General features: G+C 36.1%; 1 protein-coding gene across 1 annotated transcript in view; it reads right to left on the bottom strand.

Annotated features, from left to right (window-relative positions):
• LOC107681953 (rho guanine nucleotide exchange factor 25-like) overlaps positions 1 to 18,409 on the bottom strand; it is a 71,404-nt gene that overhangs the window by 6,351 nt on the left and 46,644 nt on the right. The window contains exons 3-13 of the mRNA XM_016478328.1: positions 15,590 to 15,897; positions 14,437 to 14,547; positions 8,544 to 8,668; positions 7,300 to 7,366; positions 6,847 to 6,950; positions 6,553 to 6,622; positions 3,568 to 3,657; positions 2,651 to 2,743; positions 1,419 to 1,469; positions 1,076 to 1,153; positions 29 to 220 (exon numbers count right to left, since the gene is read on the bottom strand). Coding sequence (XP_016333814.1) covers positions 29 to 220; positions 1,076 to 1,153; positions 1,419 to 1,469; positions 2,651 to 2,743; positions 3,568 to 3,657; positions 6,553 to 6,622; positions 6,847 to 6,950; positions 7,300 to 7,366; positions 8,544 to 8,668; positions 14,437 to 14,547; positions 15,590 to 15,897 — 1,289 coding nt within the window. The remainder of the gene's footprint in view (positions 1 to 28; positions 221 to 1,075; positions 1,154 to 1,418; positions 1,470 to 2,650; positions 2,744 to 3,567; positions 3,658 to 6,552; positions 6,623 to 6,846; positions 6,951 to 7,299; positions 7,367 to 8,543; positions 8,669 to 14,436; positions 14,548 to 15,589; positions 15,898 to 18,409) is intronic.

Genomic DNA, 18,409 nt, shown 5'->3' on the forward strand with positions numbered 1-18,409 from the left:
TATATGATGATAACTTCCTCAAACTCACCTTAATACTGTTCTTAAAAATATATCCAGGTAGAGAGAATCCTTTCTTCCTGTCTATTGGCTCACTGAAGATGACAAGCTGTTCAAACAGGAAGACCCGTCTCTCTTTAGAGCGGGAAAGGATGCTGTTGTCCTGTTCTGCAATTGTGAACGTGTCTTGCTGGAGAAGCTTTCCTTGTGCCGTGATCTTCCCCTGATAAAGACAGAATATATGGTTTTAGGGCAAGGCTTTTCAAACCCTTTGGGACCCCCAAATATGATGATCCCCTTCTTAAAATATAAACACAGCTAACTGTGTTTGTGTATATACACGTAATTATATTATATACAGTATACATAACATATACATGTTACTGCAAAAAAAACTTTTGGCTGGATTTCAGTTATCATTGTGCCTAAAAGCCAAAACGAAATAGTAAAATATGTGGAAAATATTTAACCTGCATTAGCTAACTAAACTAATGTTTTTTTCTTTTACCCATTTTTTTTTAATAATAAATATCATTCCAAAGTAGCTTTATAGAAAATCATACAACCAGTGAACATGCTAAAGGCAAAGAACAAAATCCTAGAAAAACACAACATACAAAACATACATAAATATGCTACATTGCAATGAAAAGAGATTATTGATTAGGAATAAATAAAAAATATGATATATGTAAAAATGTATCATGCTCACTAAGGCTACATTTATTTTAATAAAAATACAGTAAAAAAACAGTAATATTGTGAAATATTGTTTTCAAGTATTATTTGCTTTTATTATCAATGCTGAAAACGGTTGTACTGCTTAATATTTTGGAAACTGTGATACATTTTTTTTCTGGATTCTTTGATGAATAAAAGTTTTATATTAACTGATATAAAAAAGTAAAAGTTTTTACTGTCTCTTTTGATTAATTTGATGCACCTTTGCTGAAAAAAAATCTGCATTTTCAATTTTTTTCAGTCTCTCTTGCACTCCCTTGCTTCAGGGGATCAGAGTCTCTCCCAGCATTTCCACAGCCCGACAGCTTTAAACCACAGCCTGCATCTGGCGCCATACCTCAAAGCCTTGCAGCCGACCCACGTTCATCATGTCATTGCAGCGCTTCGGAACAAAACACATCACCTCCACTGCTTTCTGTTCCAGAGTGAAAGAAAGACAGAGAAAGATGAAGGACAGAATGCAAGAAAGAGCAATGCGTGGAAACTGACCTCAGTTCCTTACTAAAGCCTATGAGCAAGTACAGTATTACTGATTTCTGGCTCAAACTGACACCAAAGTGAAGAAAAAAAATATGTTGGCATAGTCAAGGAGTCACACAATGTTCCTTGGTGGGATTATGTGTTTCTGGTCTTGAGAAATTAAACTTGCATAATAATTATGGTGTCTGAGTGACTCATACCTCCAGCTCTTCAGTGTCCATCCCAGCCTTTGTGTAGTACTTGAGGAAATCCTGTCGCAAGACACACAGCGTGAGCTCTAGAACATTCTATTTTTGTATCGGGGTCTATTTGTACTAATGGCTTTTTGTGTGTGGAAACTAATTAAGTGTATTTTGTGCAGAACGCTGGTAGATACTTGAATTACTGTTTTTACTGTATTTTTGATCAAATGAATGCAGGCATGGTAAGCATAAGAGAGTTATGCTTACCATGATACAAAGTATTTTTTGATACCACACATACAAAGTGTGGCAATGGACATTTTTCTTTACTTTTTACTCTTAAAATCAAATACATCTTCATCAGTATTTGATAATAATTTGATATTCTAGTTTTATTTATGATGTTGAATTGATTAGACATGGTCCACAACACTCCTAATAGAATGAGCCATGAGTGCACAAGAATGTGTGTGTTTGTGCACGTCTGTGTGTTGCACTCTGTTTCACCTTCAGAAGCAGCTGGTACTTCATGATCCTCTGCACGGGTTTGATGAGCAGGTCGTTCAGCTGCAGCCTGTGACCCAGCTGCTGTTTCAGCTCCTGCACACAAACACACACAAACATTCACCTCATTGACTGATTCCTTTATGCACAAAAAGAGTGCATCATTCTGAGCAGTAAGCTGGTGGATCCTTGAACATGAGAAGAAATGTACTGAATGTGGGTGACTCTACAGTTACAGTACAAAGCAGCTAAGAAAAACCATTGAGATTTCAGTTAAATTTAACCGCATGACAGTTGGCATTGGCAACATTTTACTATTATTCTTCCTTAAACTTCAGATATGTTGTGAATAGTAACAGGTCTGTGGTGTTACTGTGATAAGTTTAAAACCAAAGGCATCGGCATACAAAGAATCCATTTCTTTCTTAAGTGATTGCCAACCAGGGCAGAATATAAGAACACATAATACCGTTAAAAAGTTTGGGGTCAATAAGAGTTACTTATAGTTTTATAGTTATATATACATTTCACTCACTGAAATGCAAATCAATTTAAATGTGTTTTTTCTGGATTTTTTGGTTGGTATTCTGTCTCTATCCGTTAAAATAAACCTACCATAAAAATTACAGACCTTCATTTCTTTGTAAGTGGGCAAACTAACAAAATCAGCAGGGGATCAAATAAATACTTTCCCTGCACAAGAATGTGTGTGTTTGTGCACGTCTGTGTGTTGCACTCTGTTTCACCTTCAGAAGCAGCTGGTACTTCATGATCCTCTGCACGGGTTTGATGAGCAGGTCGTTCAGCTGCAGCCTGTGACCCAGCTGCTGTTTCAGCTCCTGCACACAAACACACACAAACATTCACCTCATTGACTGATTCCTTTATGCACAAAAAGAGAAAGCCAGCGTTCTGGACAGCATACTACAATACTATCCACACTTTTTTATTTTTTTATTTTTTACATTTTGTTATTTTTTTGCAGTACGCATACTGTGTGCAGTATAAAATAGTGCACCCAGATGAGCTATTTCATTTGCCGATAGGTGCAGAATGCAAATAAAGGATATTGCAATTAATATTTTATCCCTTTACCATCTTTTTCTTGACACATCATATGATTAATAAGTTAAGACCAAAATTGGGTAAAAAAAAATATTTAAAAAAAAAATTATAAATTTAACTTCATTTTACATACGGTTTCAAATACTATAAAATGGTAGGCAGTATGCAGTACATACTGGACAGTATGCATTAAACTTATGCTGGTATTCCACTCCAAACACTCTCCTTGAGCCATTATCCCATAATGCCCTGCAATCTCAATCTATAAAACCTAAAGTAATGCCAGCTATCAAACCTCTAAATGTTTTGGCACAGCACAGAGAAGAATCCATTAAGTGTCAAACTTTTCGATCAAGCAGCTCCCTGTTTTGTCTGTTCCAAGAATTGATGGGTCAGTCGGGGCCTTCATGTCCACTGAACGATTACACACACACACACAGTGCAAATGGAAAGAGAGCGAGAAAGTCTGCCATGAGATATTTACACAGTTGGGTTTGTGTGCCCAAAACAGCCCCTCACGCTTAACCTGTGCATCTTTGAGGACTCCACTTGAGTGTGTATGCATGTGTTTGTGTGCTTGCACTTCATATGCACTTACCTCAAAGTAGGTCTCAATGTATTCTGACACGATGTGCTCAGACTTAGGTTTGTTCTGGCAATATACCACGTACATGTGAAGCCGTCTTTCCTGTGGTTTGTGCAAACAGAAAGGGCAGACTGAATTAGCTCAGCAGAGTAGTTATACAGCGAAGTATTTATAGATTTATAGTTATACTGAGTAGTAATAGTTGCATGTTGCACAAGAAGTATTTGGACACTTAAACCACATAAAAAAATATGATTCCTTTTTAATACTATTTTAATTTAAATGTAATAATTGAATAATAAAATAATATATATATACAGCTCAAACTGAGATAAAATATAGTTAATGTCCACTATTAATGTGATGAAACTACTAGGACATTTTTATCGACTTGAGGGAAAGTGACTTCATACAGTCACTAAAAATCTCTTGTATTAGATAAAAATAATTGCAGTTAGATCTCAGAAAGGCTCTCTCATCATTTGTTTGCACAATCCATCTAGTTTGATTTTTTTGTATCTAAAGTAATGGCATTCATATATTTGTTAGAGTGCCTTAAGTGTCTGAAAGTGGCTTTTAAGGGATAATATTTACTAAATATACACTCATTAAGTACAATCTAATGTCCAGAAATCCTATTAGTAAATAGTTGCCAATGAGAGGAAACAGTAACTGTTATGGAAATATGTCAAAGACATTTAAGAAAAAGATTGATAAATTGGTCACTACTGGTAGTTCATCTGATCTAAATCCTTCTTTCCTGATCCTACACGTAAATGCAGCTAGAAAAAGATGGGGAGCGGTGGACATGTATCATGACAGAGGTGATTCAATGGAAACTTTCAAGCTGCAGTAAGTGTTTAATAAGTCTGAAACTGACTTTGTCTGCAGTATAAAAGCAGCGTGCTGTGACGGCAGAGAGAGATTACGCAACACTGATGGAGGAGCATGAGCAGAAGGCCATGTATAATTCAGCCCAATTATCCTCAATGTAATCAGAGCCCCATTCTCTCTCTCATACACACTGCATTCAGGTAGTAGGACGTTACAACTGGACACTACCTCACACACAGAAATAAACACTTATACACACTGAATGAGTTGCCTAGAGACAAGCCAACTGGGTAGACGTCAAAGCATGAATGGTTCTAACAACAGACTGTAAGAGCTTCATATGGACACTGCACAAAATTCATTTCATAATCAGGATTTCTGTTCTTTCCTTAAAACTGATTTCATCTTGAATCAAGTTTATTTTCAGTAACACTTTATAATGTTTAACTTGCTAACAGTAGATAATATATTAGGAATCACACATTAAAAATGAATAATATTTTACAATATTTAATATTTTTGGATTAATACAAATTTCTAAATATATGAGTACAGGGGTTAAAGCAAAAATTTTCTTCGACCAAACCCCATTCCTCAGTCATGCCACACACCCAGTTTAAGAGCAGTTTTTTTCTTCTTGTAATTAGGAGTGCTTGTCCTCACGGCTGACTGAAATCCGTCGTAGCGACGGAAAACTTTAATCCCTGTGAGTATTAAAGGAATAGTTCACACAAAAATGAAAATGTTGTTATCATTTACTCACCCTCATGTCATTCCATACCTGTTGGGTGAACTATCCCTTTAATGTATTATGAAAGAAACAAATTAACGTATTAAAGAATTATGAATGAACACTAATTATCAAAGGACAATAGGATATTTATAAATTAAATGTATTAAATTTGCTTTTAAATTAATAACACATTAATATTATTGTAAAATGTGTTAGTTCATGATACCTAATGCATTAAATAATGTTAACAAATGTAACTACTGTATAGCAGAATAAACTAACTTATTTGCTAAATTTATGCTAACTATTATTTGTATTATTAATTATTATAATTCAAAATTATAATTAATGTAATATGTTTGGTTATTTTTACAAGAAAACAGCAAAAAAATACTAATTCAGAATTTTTTTTTTTTTTCAGTAAAGTGATGTCCTTATAAGACTGTCTGAGACGAGCTGAAAGATTTTGCAACCCATTATCTTAATTTATCTACGTTACGCATCAATGACTGGAAGTTGGAAAGTCCATAACTTCAGTGTCTAATAACTTTGTTATGCACTGTATGAGTTAAAAGAAAGGGTGAGAGCAGAGGCTGAGGAAATTGGAACGAGAAAGAGAGGGGGGAAGGTCTTGTTTGTGAAAGGAAAAAAAAGGTGTGAAGACAGTCTGGCCCTCACTCACCCTCCATTACTGTTTCTCATTACCAACCGATTTCCCACTATGCTTGTTTCACAGTTTGACTCAACCTTTAGATTTTTGTTATAAGGTTCTTTATTCCCCTCAAGCCTTTTTAAGTTCTTACCCAAAGGGCTCAGGCTCATTAAACGGTAGAAAGGGCAAATGCTGGCAGACGCCATTTCGTACAGTAACTCAGCGCTTTTCATTTAAGCAAAACACTTTGATTCACCACCAAAACTTGTATCACAGCATGTGGTAGCTTTTAACAAATTACTGCGAAGTACTTTTCACAAATGTATACCTACGAATTTTAGTTTTTAACGTGTATGTCTGTGGGTGGCGGGAATGGTGTTGTTTCTTCTTGACGAGTTATTTATGTGTGTATGTCCATAGCATAGGACTGAACTCCAGAAATAGACATGGTGTGTAAAGCAGTAGTGTTATCAAAGGACGTAGCTGTGCTTGTTGTTCCTCTTTCTTTTCCCGCCTCTTTTCCCCTTGTGGTTGTGAGCCAATGGACACAACACAAGCAAACACACAGCCTCAAATGGGCCGTATCAGTAGCAGGGTGTCTGAGGGGGGACAGAAATAGAGTGGGATGATGGGAGAATAAATGGGGTGTTAAAACAGGCGTGCGTGTTAAAAACCCCTGTGTTTTCTCAGCTCAGTTTACTCAGTGCAAGAGGAAGTTCTGCTCAACCTTGCCAGAAACAGACAGACAGATGAAAGCGAGAATAATAGAGAGACTTACATGTTTGATAAAAAGTTGGGCCAGTCGTTCAGGCTCAGCCACACATTTCTCCAGCTCACCCAGGAAATAACTAAGATCAGAACAGAGGGGAGAATCAGACATTGAGCCCACCATAAGTCATCAGCAGGACCATATGGAATCTGCATGCACTAAATTCCACAGATTTTTCCCAAAAAAATCAGTGTAGAAAATGCAAGGGCATGAGAAGCTGAGGACAATTCAGTCTAAAGGTTTAGGAATATACTGAAAGTCCTTTCAGATTTGTGATATACACACAAACACAGATAAACCTACTCTTTATGCCAGTCGTAGATCTGATGAATATTCCCGAACACTATTTTGTCTTTTCCCTTCATATCTTCTGGAACTCCTTTTGCATTCATAGAGGCCATGTAGCCCTTTGAGAGACAGAACATGATGAACTTCCAAAGCTCATGACCCATACAAATACTCTTTTATTATTAAATCTGAGGCATTTCAAGTGTGATAAAATATCACTCTCATAAAAAAATGTAGATCATCATATTGCAAATATTTTAAATCCAGGCACCATTACTTTGATTTATACTGTGTTCAGTATTACAGCTGAGAGGAATTCAGGTCAGTTGATGCATCAAATCTAATTCTGTGGTGATTAAATGCTCTGAAATGCATCCGAGTCATTCTAAGATTACAGGAAAATTGGTAGCATTCCGTAACAGTTGATCAAATCCACATGTGATTTGTTAATAGATATTTTAAGCTCACCTCCACAATAAGTCCTAGATCAGCTACATACAGCTTTTCTGTCTCTATCAACTCTTTTAAAACATACCTGCAGAAGAAAGGAGGTCAGCTTTCACTGGTTTCATCAAGTCATTCAATACATTAACAATATCTGACAGCTCAAAACATGTGCTGTGAGTAATACAGGGTGTAATATTAGCAGAGTTCTGACTGGCGCAAGCATATTAATAATCTGGGAGCTATTTGTGAAGGGCCTTTATATCGAATGTGTGAATATTCCTACTGGAAAATCTAGTTTATGATGGTAGCTGTGTTTTGGAACACAGTGGATGAATTAGTTGGTCTAAGATGAGCTTTACCTGGATTAAGGTGATCTTTAGCTAGTCTCTAGCTGGTTAATATGGTCATTAGCTGGTCCAAGATGGTCATAAAATAATCTAAAATGTCATTAGCTGGATTATGTTTAGCTGGTTTAAGATTGCCTTTAGCTGGTACAAAAAAAGTTTCACCTGTAAGACCAGCTGGTTTCTAGCTAGTTAAAATGGTCATTAGTTGGTCCAAGCTGGTCATTAGCTCGTCTAAGATTACCTTTAGTCGGTTTAAGATGATCTTCATCTGGTCTAGCAGCTATCATGTTTCAAAAAACAGTTTAACCTGGTCAGCGGGTAGCTGGTTTCTAGCTTGTAAAGATGGTTATTAGCTAGTCCAGGCTGATCATTAGCTCATCTAAGATGGTGATTAGCTGGTCTAAGATTATCTTTAGCTAGTTTAAGATGATCTTAAATTGATGATGTTTCAAAAACCAGTTTGACCTGTGTTGGCCCTCTGGCAGCTGGTTTCTAGCTGGTACTGGCCTAAACAAATCTTGGTTGCCAGATAAGATAATAACATAACAGGTCATAACAGGTCCAATTTTGTCATAAATTGATCTAACATAGTCATTAGATAGTCCAAGATGGTCATGATCCTCCAGCTACCATGATCCAAAAACCAACTTTATCTCCTTAAGCTGTTGTGACTAGTCTACCAGCTTGAACTAGTTAACCCCCTACTGGCTTAAACTGGATTTTCCTTCACGGATGACATGATTGTGGTGTACTAATGAACATCTGATGTCTGCTCTGTTAAATATTGCAACAGAAATCTCAAAGTAATACCACATCAAAAAGTTTTAAATGAAGCATTTCTGTTATGTAAGCAATCTAAAATAAGAAGTTCCTATGTTACTTAACACAAGCTGCTAATAAAGGAGATTTCACACACACATGCTTTTTTCTAAGGCACTCTTCCGATCTTCTTCGCTGTCTATGGTGGCTGATGATTGGCTGGAGTTGTCATCCATCAACGCAGAGCAATTGTCGTCAGCCTGTAGGCTGGTGCACTGGGTGATCTGAGACACAGAGGAGGATAACTGTGAATAAGAGGCGAGACATAATGCTGAAATGTTATTCACTCCAGGGATGGCTGCAGGGACAGAGGAGAGAGAGTGGATTGGGAAGATATGAGCTGTTGTAATAGCTCAGGTTGCCTAGGTGACAGGAAAAGAGCACGCTGGGTCTGTTGGTGACAGTGACTGAATGATAACAGGAGTTCAGCACTCATCAATAATCATGACACCAACGAGACAGAGGAGATGCACTACCCTGAATCTCCATTGACCCCATGAAGTAGCTATGTTCTCACAGAAACTTGTGTCAAATTGTTTTGGTTGATATGGACCATTGTTTTAGTAGAGGATAGATGTGCATACAGCCCTCCAAGTTGTTCAATAATTTGAGATGGAAAGAGGAAGTCTGAAGACGTCCTGTCTTTGTTAATGTGTTTGTTAACCACATCAGAGGTAAAACTAGGACATAAACTATGCTATAAATCCTCACACTTTGTCACGTCCCTCACAGTTGTTTGTAGTCATGCTTGTTATTTCTACAAAGCATTAAAATCTCAAAAGTATCTCTTCCCACACACTATTTGTGCAACAGACATGAATAATACATCAAATCATGCAACTTGTTGTGAAATGGTGTTCTTTTATAACTTACAATTTTTGCCTAGTAAAAGATAAAATTGTGCAACTGCAAAGCATTGTGCTAAAATCACTCAGATATGTTCCACACTCATACGTGATTTATTACTGAACAAATTACATTTCTATTCCATAAAATCAAGCCGCTTTGCTGACCATTAGCTTTCGTTGTATGGACAAAGAAAAAAACATACTGTGACATTTCCTAAAATATATTTTTATGTCACACAGGTTTGGGTTGGAAACAGTGTTGTTATTTTTAACTAAAACTAGAACGTTTACCATTTTTTTCGTTAATTGAATAACTGAAATAAAATAAAATAAAATATTAGATGAAAAATATGAAAAAACTAAGAATTGTTGCCTTGGCATCTAACTGCAAATTAAGTTGAAGTACTAAAATTACAAAAACAAATAAATTAAATGTCAAAAAACCTAAAGCTAAATCAATATATATATATATAAAAAAAAAACAATAAATAAAAAAGACAAATTCACATAGCAAAATTACTAAAACAAATTAAAATTAAAATTAAAACTGAAAATATAAAAAAATAAAAGCGAATTCAAAATATTAATAAATAGTATAATAATATATAAACAATAATAGAGTGACACTAGTTTGGAATGACGTGAGGGTGAATGAATGATGCCAGAATTTTGCTATTAACTAACCTTTAAGGCATCATTTAGCACATTCATTTGACCATTTGGTAACAATACAGGCAAAATGCACCCACACACAATAGTGCTTGTCATCTAACTGACACAAAACACTCTTTGTGGCATAAAATATTATGCATAACCACTGTTGTATGACAAAATCAATGCCAGAGATGTGAAGACAGTCACAGGTAATGAAGAAATGATTATTCGGTAGGGGTAAAGGCCACATCAAATAACCTGCAGACAAAAACAACCACTTGTCATTGTTTTCCCTGCAGTATGTCTTCAGTAGTGTACTGTACATCAACAGACATATTATCGCTTTGTTAGCATCAAAAACATTTCTACAAACAACAACAACAACAAAAAAAGCAATTACACCCATTTGTTGTGTTTCCCTGCTCCTTAAATGCACTAAAGCTCTGATAAGATCTGCCCTTTAAACAAAGCTGTTTAGCTGTTTGGTTAACGTCACAGTCACCTGTGAAGCATCACTTTATCTTCATTCTCAGGACCCTGGTCTCTCGCTCTCTTTCTCTCTGACACACAATACACTCCTTCCACTATAACATCACACATCCTCCTCAAAGCAAGGATTCCTCTGCTCAGAGCTTGTGATGGAGAGCACATCTCTATCCATCTATTATGTTAACGCTTTTTTCCACTTTGTTTACAGGAGTTTACAAAGCACTTCCTTTGCTTATAAGGGTGCTATTGTGTTGTGTGTGAGAAAAATGTGACACAATCTATTCCAAAATGATGTGGATTACAATGAACGGAAGTTCCTTGCATCATTTGATCATTTACTCACCCTCATGTCGCTCCAAATCTGTGTGATTTTCTTTTTTCCATGGAACACAAAAGGAGATTACTTTAAGAATAAGTACTGGTTGCTTTTTTCCATTCAGTTACAAGAAAAAGGGCCAGATCAAAATGCCATCCAAAAGAACCATAAAGTGATTCATATCACTTTTGCACTGAATTCCATGTCTTCTGAAGCCAATTGCTTTGTTAGAAGCTGAATCTTCAACCATTAATTACTGAAAATCTTGACATCTGTTCTAGATGTAGCATCTCCTTGCTACATTCATTAGAGTACCAAATTGTGAACAATTGTTTTATTTATTTATTTTGTCTTAATGAATCAGTTCATAAAACTGGTCTGAATGATTTTTTCATGAATCTGACTTGTTCCAATAAAACAAATAGGTTTTATAAATAGCCATTGCATGGCTTTAGAGTATTTGAAATAGTATTCGAGTCAAACACTTTTATGATGCTTTGCATTCTTTTTGAAGCTTGCAAGCTTCACCCTTCATTCAATTCCAATTAATAACCAGTCTACAGAAGAAAGTTAGAAAAAAAACAATGTTCAGTAAATTAATTTTTATGATATTCGTATTTTAATTTGACTCAGCTTTACAATTTATTATGTTATGAAGACCCTTATTGAATTTTTATGTACACAATCATTCAAAACTTTGGGGTTGGTAAGATTTGAAAATATGCTTGAAAGAAGTTTCACCAAAGCTGCATTTATTTGATAAAAAATGCATTAAAAACTGTAATACTGATTACTACAGTAATAACAGTTTTCTATTTTAATATATTTTAAAATTTCATTTATTTCTATGATGGCGGCGCTGAATTTTCAGCATCATCACTCCAGTCTTCAGTGTCACATGATCATTCAGAAATCATTCTAATATGCTGATTTGGTGCTCAAGAAACATTATTATCAGTGATGAAAACAGTTTAAATCTGCTTAAATGTAGTATTTAATTAAAATATTATTTTAATTAAAAGATAGAATCCAAACTTACTAACCCCAAACTTCTGAACGGTTGTGTAAATCATGTTTATGTTGTGTTGTATTGCTTCATCATGCTGTGTTGTAGTCCAGTGTTACGCCCCACACTTTGTTGATACGTTCGTGCCATCAAGCTTGTCTGAGTATTACAGTATATTACACTATTGTGTTGTTTTCTGGTGCGGGGTGGTGTTTGTGTGTTTTAGAGCAGTGTGGTTACTCCTGCCTGGCTCACAGGTCTACTCAGATAATTTCCAGATGTTTTTTGGCACAGCCCGCAAGAGAACCCCCACTCCTGCACTTTACCCTTTTTTTTTATCTCCATGGCTTGTTTTCCGCCCAGAACCCCAAAGTCTTTACTTGGACCTTTAATAAAAAGAAAGATCATATTGGTTGTTGTTTTTCTACAGGAAATTGTTCAAGTTAGCTCGCTAAACATGTGCTGCGTTCCTCCGTCCGGGAGACAGGCCGGATCCGAGAAGTGCTTACATATTTATTCAGGAATTTTCCATTAGCCAACAAATAATAAACTCACGCTGGATCCCCACAGCAAATGTTTCTGTATCAGGTACAAAGTGGGGTGTCAGCTGAGCTGAATCAGAGACACAAATGACTATGATATAAACTACACCTCAGCCTCACCATGGAGAGAGGCAGGAAGTTACAGAGTAACGCATAACACTGAAGAGCAACACCAATACCAAGTAGTTAAACCCAATATAAACTGCAAAAGTTTGTCTTGTTTTCCAGTAAAATATAAGTAAACATCTTCATCTACAAGACAGAAATACCTGAATAAGCTATTAAGGGGGGAATTTATTAATAAAAATCTCACCATCGGCCACTGTATTCTGGTTTTACACAAAAATATAAAGCAGCATATAACTTACATGTCTAGACTTTAAGTACATGTTGCTTTTGTAATGAATTCATTTCCGATTATAATCACAGTGCTTGAGATCTCAGTCTCCTCCCCTTGTTGTTTTGCACCTCTGGTCATAATTACCTTTCATCACCTTCTGATGGAATGATGAATGTTACCGCATTTAGCCATCAATTTGGATTTACATTCACTCTCTTCTGGCTATCGTGATTGTGATTGTTTGTGTTATGCAGAGTGTTTTGTATTCATTTATGTGTTCTGGCTCAGATAGTGTGCATGCACATGCAAAAATACACAGTGGGGTCCAAAATGTCAGACCACATTGAAAACCTGAGATTAAATAATTTTAGCACTAGAAAGAAGATGCCAGAATAAATAGATTTGTGTTAATGTTCCAAATTAATTTCTCACTGAAATTGTTTTGTTGATAACATGATAATATGTTGTTTTTTTCTGAAAGAGATTAATACTTTTCATCCAGAAATGATGCATTAACATTGATCAAACATGACAGTAAAGACATTTATAATGTTGCAAAAGATTTTTAGTTTAATTAAATTCTGTCCTTTTGAACTTTTGAATCCTAAAAAAGTTTACACAAATATAACTGTTTTCAATATTGATGATAAATATTTCTGGAGTGCCAAATCAGTTGAAGATTCAGCTTTGTCATAAAATGAATAAATTACATTTTAAAATATATTAAAATAGAAAACAGTACATTTAATTTGCAACAATATTTCACAATATTACCGATTTTACTGTATTTTTATTTAATAAATTCAGTCTGGGCAGGCATGAAAGCCATTAAAAAACTTACTGACTGCAAACTTTTGAATGGCAGATTAATTTGTTATATACAAATGTATTAAAATAGAAAATACAAAATAGAAGTCTTTTGGACCCCACTTTACAAGAAAAATATACGAAGAGTGTGTTTAATCAATGTGTGTTTTCATGTTTAAAGGTTCAGCCTGTGGGAGAGAGCCTGGCAACAAATGACCCATCAGTCAAATGACCATCTGGCCTCTCTCAACTTCTTGTCCAGGCCCTTGTCATTTCTAGGCTGGACTACTGCAATGCTCTTCTAGCTAGACTTCCATCATGCACAATCAAACCTCTACAAATGATTCAGAATGCAGCGGCACGACTGGTCTTCAACTAACCCAAAAGGGCCCATATCACACCTCTCTTTATCTCCTTGCACTGGCTCCCGGTTGCAGCTCGCATCAAGTTCAAGACATTGATGCTTGCATATAGAACAGCCACAGGCTCAGCACTCTCCTACTTCAACTCACTTTCGAGAATCTACATTCCCTTCAGAAGCCTGAGATCTACGAGTGAGCGATGCCTCGTGGTACCATCATTGAGAGGCACAAAATCACTTTCCAGAACTTTTTCGTTCACTGTTCCTGGCTGGTGGAATGAACTTTCCACCCCTATTCGGAATGTTGAATCCCTGACAATTTTCAAGTGACACCTGAAAACTCATCTCTTTCATCACCATTTGACTTCATCTTTAAAAAAAAAACTTTGCTTTCTCTTTCCTTAATCTCTCCCTGTCTATCTTGTACTAATCGGAACAATGACTGAAACTTTGTATTGCAAGCACTTCCTGCATTTATTTGCCTCTTTATGATGAATTGCTTATTGTATTCCTCAATTGTAAGTCGCTTTGGATAAAAGTGTCTGATAAATGAATAAATGTAAATGTGTGTGGTTTAAAAAAAACATTCAAAATGAAGCCAAAAGTCTGATTTTGTGAATCTGACTTACCTGTGTTTGTCCTAGTGTGGTGGATCCCTGTGGAGAGTCCGACTGGAAGCTGTAGGACTGCTGGACACCTGGATCACAGTCGTCGAGAGTAGGCAGGCCATCTCTCCACTCCTGCACACACACACACACACACACATACAAAACACTGCGTTAAAAGAACCAGGAACCACAAACTTCACGGTCTTTCATAAACATCAATACTCAGGTCAAAATAAAGCTGACCCATAATTCCTCTCTCTGTGTGTGTGACTATGACGAGCGGGTGTGTTAGAGCGTCACAGTGATTAAAGTTTACATCGAACAGGTCATAGGCAAACCACAGGGCTCTAGCGAGCAGTTGGCAGCACAGTGTGGTGCAATTCACACGCCGTAATGAAAAATAGGATCACCTGTACTGTGATGTAAACTGATGTTTTATGTGAGAGACTGATTAAAATTAAATATTTTAAATTTGGTTTTATTGTTATATTTTCTGTTTTCACTTTTAATGTTTAAATTTTGATTTCAGCTAAAGTTTTAGTAATTTTGTTGTGTTTTTGTCATTTTTATTAGTTTTTGTTTTTTTATGTCTATATAGTTTTTATTCATTTTTATTTATTCATTTTAGTTTTCGTTATTTTACTACTTCCAGTTAAACTAAATGAAAATGAGAAACGATATATCCATTATAGTTTAAGTTTTAGTTAAAGTTTAGTTTAGTACTTAAGTTAAACTAAATGAAAATGCTGCCTTGGCAACTAGCTGACATAAAATATGCTTTTTATATATATCTTTTTTATTTTATTTCAAGTAACAGAATTTTTTATGGTTTTAGTTTTAAGGACAAAAAAAATCAATTATAACATTGATGATGACGATAAAGATGAACTTTTAAAAATCATTCTAGTTTTATGAGAATAGGGAGATTCACACTACAGTTATAACAATAATGACAGAGGATTTTTTCAGCTGACTAATGATAAAAACATTGACATCTAATCAGAATCCACCAAACTTTAAAAAAAGCTCAAGAATTTAAAGCAACAGATAACAAAACTGTTATGGTTATCTTTATAGTTATGGTTCTTGGTGTAAACTGGCGTTTAGTATGATAACCCTCGTCTGAGTGTTAATTTTATATTAGGAAAATAATACACATCAAACAATTTCTCACCAGGTCTTTGTCTATGACTGGCAGGATGGTGAACTGCTCCTCTGTTTGTGGACTGCCCAGGTCTTGGCTGCTCCTGGCGGGTGGAGGTGGGGGTTTGCCCTCCAGTCTGCGGACCTGCCGCTCCCCCTTGGCCGTTCCGGTAGCCCCGGCGCTCAGCTTACGCACTGGATTGGTCAGCCATTTCTTCAGGGTGCTGACAGAGCGACGGGAGCCTGGGGAGTTTGGGGCTGAACTGCCTGAAGCCTGGGGCGGCAGAGAGGCCACCGAGGTGGAGATACTGCCCTCACTGCCAGCGGCTGAGTATGAGTCTGTACAGACAGAGAGAGGGAAGAGAGAAAGAGATGGAAGAGGAATTAAGTTGGGAATAACCTTCTGAGAGCACGACAGCAGAGGGAAAACAAAATAAATCTGCCTTATATACACACTCAACATAAACACACTATAACACTAAATATGGCCCATAGCTGAGGCATTGTGAAGCATTTTTCCCATCTCAGACTTCAGGCCTGTGACTAGTTTCTTTAACTACAGCCACTTTTGACCTTGCAGACTTTTAAATACACTACTATTCGAAAGTTTAGGGTACATTTTTTGAAAGAAGTCTCTTATGCTCAACAATGCTGCATTTATTTGATCAATATTACAGTAAAAACAGTAAAATTGTGAAATATTATTACAATTTATAATTGTAACAAATAGTTTTCTCAATTTTTATCGATTTTTTAATTTTTTTATTTATGGAATTTATTCCTGTGATGACAAAGCTGAATTTTCAGCAGCCATTACTCCAGTCTTCAGTGTCACATGATTATTCAGAAATCATTCTAATGATTTCTCAAGAAATATTTCTTATTATTATCAATGTTGGATAATAATAACATGAACATTCATGAACATTTTCAATACAGTGTAATTTCTACCACATCTCAAATTATATACTGTATTTCATTTCACTCTTTGGTGGGAACAACACATTTGAAAATAAAATGGCTGACTCCTTTGCTAGCACTTTGCATATTCAAAATACACACAGTTAAATAATATTGTCACATTTTACACATAATTTGACAAAATTACAACTTGATTGGAAATTACACACAAGAAATATTATGTTCTCTGTATTCTGAGATAATTACCTTAAATTTATTTCATTTTCCCATATCAAAAATGCCACTGTTGTAAATTGTCCCAAACTGGAATTAGGAAACTGATATTTTAATGGAGCTTTTCAATTAAACATTAAATTGCACTGACTCCACAAAAAGTCTTACTTATTGCAGGGTAACAAAAATTATGTGCTTTATATTTCATTGTAAGTTTCATAAAACCAAAATAACTAATTGAGTCTAGGCTAAAGGAGGTTATTGTGCATCAACTGGTTTTGATAATGCCACACTTGGCTTTACTCGAAGATATTTCTGCTTTACTTGAATATCTTTTCTTTATGAAGCACAAGGATGCACTAAAAGAGTGACGTACAACTATAGTTTATGGATAAACACTTTAATGGAGATGTTTTAGGAATGTAATAGCCTAGTAATTACTAACTGTTTCATTTTAAATAAAAACATATTCATCAACACTAGTATGAAGGAAAGAACAAAATCATGTGCATATGCACCTGTTGTGAGTTCAATGGAAATTTTGTGAGAGGTTTAAGTATGCAACCTGCACGCTGTCATTACTGAATGTGTGTGTGTGTGTGTGTGTGTGTGTGTGTGCATGTGTTAGTATATGACCCGTGCAGACAGGCCTCGTGCCGCACATCCCAGTTAGTGTTAATCACATGAGGACTACTCAAACTGGTTTAGGGCAGACTTTGAGAAGCTACACTGGTTAGCCAAGCAGTCGTGTGACCCTGGAGAGCTAAATATAGACCCCGCCCCAAAGTCGAGGCTCAGGCTGAGACTGCGGTGCTGGTGTCAGAGGGACCCTGGGAAAAGAACAGGGGGGGATGTGCACAGGAAGCACACTTTAATCCTCGTCCACAGGAAGGTCACCAACTTTTTTTGTTCTCTCTCTACGTTGTGCCTCACGCCCCCCACTACTCTCTTCCTGACCCAGAACAGTGGCTGTCTGAGGTTATCAGCGGCAGCAAGGACAGGCTTCACATGTTTCAGTCTCTCACCCGTCTAATCCAGCCCCTGGTTGACCCCCTTGATTCAGCCGAACACAGCCTGACAAGACAGCACACACACACACACACTTTGCCCAGAGACACGCAGTGCTGTGCCCAGATGTCAGGCTGTGTCAGTACCTGCTACATACCATTGCTAAACCAGTATTTCTCTAACAGTGTTTATGAAGTTAAGCTTTAGTTTCCCCTTAAAATAGTTTTAATGTTATTTTGATAAACTGAAAACTCAGTAGGCAGCTTTAATCTAATCACAAATTAGACAGGAATTATTTAGTGTGAAATGTGATTTACAGTGGTTGTCATTTCAGCAAAAACATAAACAAATACAATAAAAAATCTAAATAAATAACTACCTTGAATACTAGTTAGTTATTTGTCTTTATTGTGTATCCAAAAAAAGCCAAACCAGTATTTTTTTGCCTCAACGTTTTGAGTCTCAATCAGTTTTCCTCTTAAAACCTTTTTCATTTAAGAAAAACTTTTATGCAAGTGCTTCAAATGGTTTTGTTTGGAAAACTATGTAAAATTTGTTTGGATTCATAAGTTTAAGCACAGACTGGGTCAAAAGTGATTGAATATGAATATAAAATGCTTTCTATTGGTCCGTTACAAAAAATTTGTAATACATCTATTGTGATGTTTTTATCAGTAGCTTGGACTGTCATTCTGACAGCACCCATTCA

Source organism: Sinocyclocheilus anshuiensis, unplaced genomic scaffold (genome assembly GCF_001515605.1).
Source record: "Sinocyclocheilus anshuiensis isolate Anshui unplaced genomic scaffold, SAMN03320099.WGS_v1.1 scaffold2090, whole genome shotgun sequence".
Classification (NCBI taxonomy): Eukaryota; Metazoa; Chordata; class Actinopteri; order Cypriniformes; family Cyprinidae; genus Sinocyclocheilus; species Sinocyclocheilus anshuiensis.